Source organism: Colobus angolensis, unplaced genomic scaffold (assembly GCF_000951035.1).
Source record: "Colobus angolensis palliatus isolate OR3802 unplaced genomic scaffold, Cang.pa_1.0 Scaffold95, whole genome shotgun sequence".
NCBI lineage: Eukaryota > Metazoa > Chordata > Mammalia > Primates > Cercopithecidae > Colobus > Colobus angolensis.
Window position 1 is genome coordinate 2048230 of NW_012123487.1, and position 9074 is coordinate 2057303.

The following is a 9074-nucleotide window of genomic DNA, read 5'->3' on the forward strand; positions in this document are numbered from 1 at the left end:
AGAGAGGAAAATCTCCAATTCAGAATTCTGTAACTGCTTCACAGTATAATTCTGTAGTGCCTTACTATATAATTGATCATCTAACCTGGGACACACTGGGAAAACTTAAAGAGGGTACTATTAATAATTATGCTGGGACAATAGACATAAACCAGGATGGTTCCAGCCAGAATCTTCAGGAAGGCTGGGACCACATAATCTTTTGTCTTCTTTTGCCCTGATTCTTAAAAGCCATACTCTGTGTCCTTCCTATGTAGCACATACAGGAGGTCTCCTGGGAACTTCTTTCTCTACCTTTTCCTTCTCTCACCTGACTACCCAGATGTCCCCACAACCCTTGTACCTCCCCTCCTTGCCCAACAGTGACAGACATATTGAAGCCAAATTGGAGAGAGATGTATTTATACCAGCGGGGCTAAGGAGGAAGCAGTCCAGTGGGGACTGTGAGTGCTGTGCAGCGTTCTCTTGAGAGTTGTACAGTCCTGGGGTCAAGTCTCTCCCTAATCTTTGCCAGGGAAGCCTTGAGCCTTGATTTATCCTTCCCTTGGCTTTGGGCTTTGAGGAAGTTGGGAGTGGAGGGGATGATGCTTCTTTAGGTTTCTCTGTTCCAAGCCCCTCTGAATTTCTAGGTGCAACCTGCCTTCACACAGAGTTGATGGGAAAGATTAGTCATAGATGTTGGTATGGGATTGAGCCCATAGCAGGAGGAAGAAGGGAAGTCCAGTATAGAGTACACAAAGGGAAAGGGCAGGAAAGATACCAAAGGCTTATGAAAACGAAGGAAGGAAAGAAAAGAGAAAAAAGGTGGAAAGTCAGGTCCCAGATTTGCTTGTTAGGAAGGATGAGGTAATTTTGTGCCTAGGAATGCACAATCCAAAGCTTGGTTTTCACCACTTCCATTTGTTCTCTAGAGCGTCCTTCCAGGTGTTTCGCACCATCTAAAGCCAGCACACCAACCCTTCCCGTGAAGTGCCCACCTCAGGACTCATCCCCCTCCAGACCTTCCCGGATGCAGATATACACAAAGATGGAAGCTGGGCAGAGGCTGATGCCATCTTTGGACAGCAGGTGAATGTGGCGGTAACCTGGAAGGGGCAGGAGGACAGCATTAAGAAGGCAGTCAGCTGGGGTATTGGCCAGGGGTCAAAGGGGCTGGCTCACCTTGTTGCATGCAGGTCCAAGGCAGGGTGTACTGACCAATAAAGTCATTTCGGGATTTCCAGTCATAATCCATTACCACAAAACGCAGCATGGCAAGTTCAGGCACCAGCACCCGGAAACACAGTGTCTGCCCCCAGTATGGATTAAAACCTGAGTTGGTGGATAGAAGGAAATGAAGAAGACATTATGACAGTCTTCTTGACTGAGTTGCTTTTCTTGTGTTCTCATTTAATCTAGATGGCAATCAGCATTTTATAGGTGAGGAAGAAGGCTCAGAGTAGGCAAGTAATTTGCCCAGGTCACTGGAGCTTTTAAGTAAAGAGCCAGGATTCTTTGTACTGTTCCACACTGCCTCCCATGTAGGGACATGCAATAACAGAGACTAGACTTAATGGAAGGCAGACTAGAAGGAAAACTAGTCATGCTCCTGCCCCCACTTCCCCAGCACTGCCAGTTTCTCACCATTGTTCTCCACATAGTTGGTCTCCTGCCGTGCTGTGTCTAGACGGACACCAAAGATCTGCACTTTCACCAGTGGATCCACAATGGACCCCTCTTTGGTCTTGTTGAGTTTGGGGAGTTGCTGACCACTGATCACCTGTAACGAGGGCTCTGGAATCTCACGAGTTCCTGCTCAGCCCAGCCCCACCTGACCCTACTCCCAATCCCAGGGGAGGAGAAGCTTTTTGGTTTGCAGAACATCCTCCATGGGTAATATATTTTCTTCTAGTATTCTATCTGCAATTTAAAATGCATCCAAGGGCCAGGTGCAGTGGCTCACACCTGTAATCCTAACACTTCGGGAGGCCAAGGTGGGTGGATCACTTGAAATCAGGAGACCAGCCTGGGCAACATGGTGAAATCCTATCTCTGCTAAAAATACAAAAATAAGCAAAGCGTGGTGGTGGGCGTCTGTAGTCCCAACTACTCGGAAGGCTCAGATGGGAGAATCGCTTGAACCGAGGAGGCGGAGGTTGCAGTGAGCGAAGATCATGCCACTGCACTCCAGCCTAGGCAGCAGAGCAAGACTCTGTCTCAGAATAAATAAATAAATAAAATAAAATGGATCCAGGTAGAAATTCAACAGTTTGAAAGTAGGCATGCTAATGACAGTAGCCTCTTTTTTTTTTTTTTTTTTTTTTTTCAAAGAGACACGATGACACTCTTGCCCAAGCTGGAATGCAGTGGGGTGGTCATCACTCACTACAACCTCCAACTCCTGAGCTCAAGTGACCCTCCAGCCTTAGTCTCCTAAGTAGCCAGGACTATAGCCATGTGCCAGGCTAATTTTTAAATTTTTTGTAGAGACGGGGGTCTTAACTGTTGTCCAGGCTGGTCTCAAACTCCTGGGCTCAAGCAATCCTCCTGCCTTGGCCTCCAAAGCGCTGAGATTACAGGTGTAAACTATCGTTCCCAATCAGCCTCTTTTATAGCACTTCCTGCGTACCAGGAGTTGTAAGAACTTTGTATTAACAGCTATACTCCTTATAACCCTGTCAGGCAGGTGGTAGTGTTACCCCCATTTTGCAGGTGAGCAGACTGAGGTATGGAGAGGTTAAGGAACTTGCCCAACATTACCCAATTAGGAAGTTGTGGTTTGAAGCTAGGCAGCTGGCTCCAAAAGCTAGAACTAGACAGTTAATATTCCTGTCAGGCCTAGCCACCTCTTTCCTCACTTCTATCCCAGTTATCTCAGTTTCTTCCCAACAGTTTATTTCCATTGTACCTGGATTAAGAGAGTCTGGGCCTTGAAAGGGCTGATGGGTCTCTCGGGGTGGAAGGAACTTTGGTTATCACGCAGGAAGTCTGGCTTCAGCACATAGCCACAGCCGCCATTCTGGCGGAAATGCCCATCACAGATGTCCATTTCAAGCCCTGCCGTCTGCATATTCATGGCCACTGAGGGCCCCAGGAGAAAAGAAGAGCAAGATTCACCATGGAGGCCTTCCAGCCCCTCTTTCAGGGAGTTAAGAAGATAGGTATAGGGTACATGGTACCTGCTGGTAATACCTCCACTGATAGCACTTCTCAGCCTAGCGATTTTCTTGAGCATTCCCCAACCCTCCTGTCACTAGAGAACTTATTTCCCACCTGCTGCTCCACTCCCTCTTCCCAGTTCCTGCTGCCGCCTCACCCATCTGGCAGCCTGCATTCCAGAGTTCCTGGGGGTTGTAGTTGGAAGAGTCTGTCCTCAGGCCGCTGGGATACACACGGCTTAACTGCCAAGTATTGTGCTGCACAAACTCATTGCCTATAAAAGGGTATAGAGAGGGAGATGGAAGTGGGGTGGAATCTCCCACTTCCCTAGTCCCAAGGACCCTGCCTACCCTTCACCCTTCTCTCCAGCATCTGAAGCTGGCTTCAGAAAGTTTCACTATGCCTCACTATTCTGTTCCATCCAGACCATCTTCCCCAGCTTTCCTGCCCCTAGACCCTTGAGCCACTATTCATAACTCCTCTACCCATGCCTGTTCTGAGGAGTTTCCGAACTCCTTCATCCCTTCTTAGATACCTTGTCTTTTTTCTTGGGACTTACCTGCCAGGCCTTCGGGCCTGAACCTATCCATCCCACTTCCCTCCCCATCCCTCCATTTTGGTCCTGACCAGCCTCCTTGATGAGGCGCTTGGCCTTGGTTTCAGAGAAAGATGATATCTCATAGAAGTGGTAGTGCTCCTTTGAATGTGTGAAGCTGCGGAATGAGACAGACTTCAAGTAGATAACCAGGGAAGAGAGGGCTGGACACAAGATGTTCTTGGATTTCTGGAAAAGGTGTAAAAGAAGATGGAATTGAACCCTCAGCAGTCTGAGAGAGAAGAAGCTAATGGCCATCTAACCTAAACCTCTGCCCACTGCCTCCCCGGTGTATTCTCCCTCCTGCCTCACCTGCTGGGACAAGAGAAGGGACTCAGGCTTGGAAATAGGAGCCTGGGTCACAATCTGACAACAGATAGACGGACAAAACAGCGGACACGTCACAACCTGGGGGTGGGAATGGGAATAAAGGCAGTCTGCATGTACTGCTGGGATCAGTGTCAGCCTCTGGGCTTGTGTTTGCTCTATGTTACGTCCTGGGTAAGAGGTTTTAAATCTGTTATTATTTTTAAGCAGGCATTATCCTCCCTCCCTCTCATTTAAAACAAAGGAACAATAATCTTTAGTCAAAATATACATGAATCCAGACAGATATGTCAAGGTATGCAAATGGTCATGGAAGTCACACCTGGAAGGATGTGAGAGTCCCAGAGTTATATCTTTGGATTTGTCTCCTGAATTCCCATTTCCATCCCTGGACATGGCAGCAGGTTAGACACCACAGCCCCAGAAAGCACAGGATAAGCTAGGAGTCAGTCAGCTGAATGAGCCGCACAAATGCACGAGAGAGAAAGGCAGACTTCAAACCAGGATCTTGGAGGCCCCACCAGTGGCATCCCTTCTCCCTCTGCCTCCCTTCCCCATAGGGAGAGGGACCACTCTAGCATAGCCTTCTCAGAGCCTTCAGCTTCCCCACCTCAAAGCGCTCTCCTTCCTGCTCTGGCTACTGCTGGTCCTTCCTAAAACCCTTTCCAAGAAGCTTTCTCTGTGCCCACTTTGGTTGAGGTCACAGCAATCATTCCAGTAACCCCTACTTACCCAATATAATAATGTTACACATACAGACACACATCCCCTCATTACTGGTTTTCAAGCTGGCCTTTAAGAAGACCAAGAAGTACAAAAATGTCTTAGGAGTCACTAGGGCACCCAGGAGAGAGCCAAATGGGTGCTTCAACTAGGATGGTTCTGCATTTATCTATTTTGTATAAGATTTCATTAATAAAAAAAATTAAAAGATTTTGTGGCCCAAAGAAGTTGGAAAACCACTGCAACATACCTATATATGACAGTATATAATATATGTTGATGCCATATATGCATTCTTAAATCTCCTTCATTGGGAGGAAGGGTCATTGCTCCTTGGCCCTGCACCTTGCACGGCTCCAGTCTTCATGAACAGGCCCTCAGCTTGTGCAAGTTGACTAGATACCAAAGCAGAAAGACCACTCCTGGCTTACCTTCTTTTTGTCCTTAATCTGAAGGTTCTGCTCCTGGGGCTCAGGCTCAGGCTCAGTCTCAGTCTCAAACTGGGACTCCAGCGCCAATTCTGACTCATGCTCACCCTCCAGCTCAGGCTCTACTTCCTCTTCCTCATATTCCAGGTCTTCCTCAAATGTTAACTTCTTCCCCTTCACCAGGATCTTCCTCCGAAGCTCCTAGGGGACAAAAATGAAGGGGCCTGTCTACCTCTCTGCTCTCGGGTACTCCTGGGAATCATGCCAGCCTCATTGTTCTCAAAGGCAGAGGAAGTGAGTGAGTGGTCGGAAGTTCCTGAGGGAAGAGATCAGCTGCTTGATACATACAATTGGAATACCCATATTGTTAAGCAAACTTTTAACATCTCTATCTATATGGAAAATAATATATGTGGCCCTCCTGCCACACATTTGACACAGTAAATACTCCTTATAGATTAGAGATTTACATGTCAATATAAAGAACATAAGAATACCATAAGAAAATAGGGAATCTTTTTTAATAATCTTTTTTTTCTTTTTTTTTTGACGGAGTCTCGCACTGTCACCCGGGCTGGAGTGCAGTGGCACAATCTCAGCTCACTGCAACCTCCACCTCCCATGTTCAAGTGATTCTCCTGCCTCAGTCTCCCGAGTAGCTGGGATTACAGGCGCCCACCAGCATGCCCGGCTAACTTTTTGTATTTTTAGTAAAGATGGGTTTTCACTATGTTGGCCAGGCTGGACTCGAACACCTGACTTCATGATCCACCTGCCTCGGCCTCCCAAAGTGCTGGGATTAGAGGCGTGAGCCACCACACCTGGCCTGAATAATCTTACTGTGGGAAAGCCTTTAGAAACATGACTTGAAAACTCAGGGCCGGGCGCAGTAGCTCAGGCCTGTAATTTGTGAGGCTGAGGAGGGTAGATCACGTGAGGTCAGGGATTCGAGACCAGCCTGGCTAACATAGTGAAACCTCATCTCTACTAAAATACAAAAATTAACCAGGTTTGGTGGTGCACGCCTGTAATCCCAGCTACTCAGGAGGCTGAGGCAGGAGAATCACTTGAAGCCAGGAGGCGGAGGTTGCAGTGAGCCGAGATCACGCCATTGCACTCCAGCCTGGTGACGTGCGAAACTCTGTCTCAAAAAAAAAAAAAAAAAAAATCTGTCGATAGCTGCTTGTTATGGGAGAGGTTGGGATTATGATAGGAGGGGAGATTTCCCTTTATATGGTTTATATAGTCCACAACAACTATGAACTACAAGGAAAAAAATCAAGATACTTCCACTGAGAAAAAAAATAATGTAAATTGTTGATTTAAAACTTAGAGAACTATAAATAGAATTCTGTGTTCAATTAGATTTTAAGTTAAAATTGTCTCCAAGGACGTTAAAGAGCAAGGTGGTCCATCCAGGGATAGAAAGAAGGGAAGAAAGAGGGGCCTAGAGGAAGGAGCCCAGGTGGAGGAATCCGGAAGCCACAGCAGAGTCTGGGCTGGAGGAACAGTGTCCCTACCTCAGGTGAGGGCAGCTGAGTGGGCAGCACCCCATCCAAGGTGGTGCTCAGCAGCTGCTCCCCCAGGATCTCAGTCAGATGGCGGGCCATGGTCTGTTGCTGCTCCCAGCTGCAGTGGGTTTCCAGGGACAAGATGACTGGGTAGTCTGACGTCTGGTGGTGAGGGGAGGGAACAGTGGATTCAGAGTTCTAAAACACTGCAACCTACTTCTTCAAGTACCTGCTTCCTAGGCCTCCCTACTTACTCACTCAAATGAGTATCCTGATCGCTAAACTCTTCCAACTCCATTATAGGATTCAGTGAGATCTTGCTGGGTCTGAGGCCCATGCCTGAGACATTGCCCACAGCTAAAGACACATTCACATCTTGGGATCCTAAATCTCATACCTGTGCCAAGTCTGACCCAGGCCCCTCTGGGACCTTTGAGTTTTCAGGCTCTGAGAGGGAAGGCCAGGCCACATTCCCTGGTTATGTGTTCATGTTGCACTCTCATGCTTTCATCCTCCAGATTCCCGTTGTTCTTCAGCCCTACTCACCACTATCTCTGTGTTTCCTATCCACTTCTTCCAGAAGGATGATAGAACTTGTTAGAAGTAATAGTTTTTTTTTGTTTTGTTTTGTTTTGTTTTGTTTTTGAGATGGAGTTTCGCTCTTGTTGCCCAGGTTGGAGTGCACTGGTGCGATCTCAGCTCACTGCAACCTCCACCTCCTGGGTTCAAAGGATTCTCCTGCTTTAGCCCCCCAAGTAGCTGGGATTATAGGCATGTGCTACCATGCCCAGCTAATTTTCTATTTTTCTATTTTTAATAGAGACAGGGTTTCTCCATGTTGGTCAGGTTAGTCTCAAACTCCCAACCTCAGGTGATCCACCCGCCTCGGCATCCCAAAGTGCTGGGATTACAGGTGTGAGCCACCATGCCTGGCCTGAAGAAGTAATAGTTTCTAACCATAAGTAATTACCTCCATAACTATGAATTATTAATAACACGTCCAACACTTATTCATAATCAGCCTTTAGTATTTGCCTGATGCTTTACAGTTAAATCCTCTCTTGCTGGAACTTCCCCTGCACTCCTCCACCCTCTCCAGACCCAGAGCCAGTCGCTCTTCCCTCAGACCTTCTGGCCTCACCAGTGTCCCCATTCTGGGGCTACTACCTGGAAGGCATACTGTGCTACTGTGGCCACGACATCTTTGAACAGGATGCGGGAGGTCAGGGTGTGTCCGTGGTAAACGACAGGTTCCCCACTAGGTCCATCCCATACATCCACCTCCACGCAGCGGCACCCCCGCTTCAGGGCCCTGAAAGAACCCCATCCCCCCAAGAGATAGAAGAGGTCAATATCAGATCTTCTACCTAGGGACTGTCTCCCCACTCTGGAGAGAACAGCGCTCACCAGCACTTACCCATCCAGACCCCTTCAAGCTACATCTGCATAGAGCATTCTCCATCCATGGGGACACTGCTGCAAGCTCACGCTGATCTCCACCCATACTTTAGCCCACCCGACTCACAGTCCTTCCATAGCAATCTATCACACATTGGCTCATGATGCTTCTGGTGTTCTGGTTTTACTTATTTATTTATATTTACTTTTATTTTTTTGAGATAGGGTCTAAATCTGTCACCCAGGCTAGAGTGCAGTGGTGCGATCATGGCTCACTGCAGCCTTGACCTCTCAGGCTCAAGCGATCCTCCCACGTCAGCCTCCCGAGTAGCTGATACTACAGGCACACATCACCATGCCTGGCTAATTTTTGTATTTTTTGTAGAGACGGGCTCTCACTATGTTGCCCAGCCTGGTCTCGAACTCCTGGGCTCAAGTGATCTCCCCGCCTCGGTCTCCCAAAGTGCTGGAATTACAGGCATAAGCCATTGTGTCCAGCTGGTGTTCTAGCTTTATATCCCTATACCACACCCTGGTTATTCAAACTGTCAGTAAATTTACATCTTAATTTCTCAGCTAGACTTCCTAAGGTGGAAACTATATGTTCCACTCATCCTTGTATCCCTTGAAGCTACTAGTTCAGTTGCTGGTAATACAAAGATATCTTGACTATTCAATCTAATCCATGATTAGTCACCATAAAATCAGCAACTGCTTATTAGCTATTGACATATGGATTATCTCTTCACAACAACCCAGACAGAATAGGCACTGTTACCATCCCTGTTTCATAGATGGGGAGACTGAGGCATAGAGGTTAAATACTTAGCCCCAGAGTACCAAGTGAAAGAGCTAGAAATTATATCTGATTTATATTTATATATTATATCTGAAAGATATAATTTCAGATGGTCTGACTCCAGAACCCGTATCTATACATATATATATATATAT

At 47.2% G+C, this 9074-nt stretch overlaps 1 protein-coding gene across 1 annotated transcript in view; it reads right to left on the reverse strand.

The window, feature by feature from the left end:
- Positions 1 to 252: 252 nt before the first annotated feature.
- PLCD4 (phospholipase C, delta 4) overlaps positions 253 to 9074 on the reverse strand; it is a 27969-nt gene continuing 19147 nt past the window's right edge. The window contains exons 8-16 of the mRNA XM_011932246.1: positions 7890 to 8034; positions 6732 to 6884; positions 5215 to 5412; positions 3766 to 3922; positions 3296 to 3412; positions 2888 to 3060; positions 1624 to 1759; positions 1162 to 1311; positions 253 to 1085 (exon numbers count right to left, since the gene is read on the reverse strand). Of these exons, the coding sequence (XP_011787636.1) occupies positions 979 to 1085; positions 1162 to 1311; positions 1624 to 1759; positions 2888 to 3060; positions 3296 to 3412; positions 3766 to 3922; positions 5215 to 5412; positions 6732 to 6884; positions 7890 to 8034 (1336 nt within the window). The 3' untranslated portion in view covers positions 253 to 978. The remainder of the gene's footprint in view (positions 1086 to 1161; positions 1312 to 1623; positions 1760 to 2887; positions 3061 to 3295; positions 3413 to 3765; positions 3923 to 5214; positions 5413 to 6731; positions 6885 to 7889; positions 8035 to 9074) is intronic.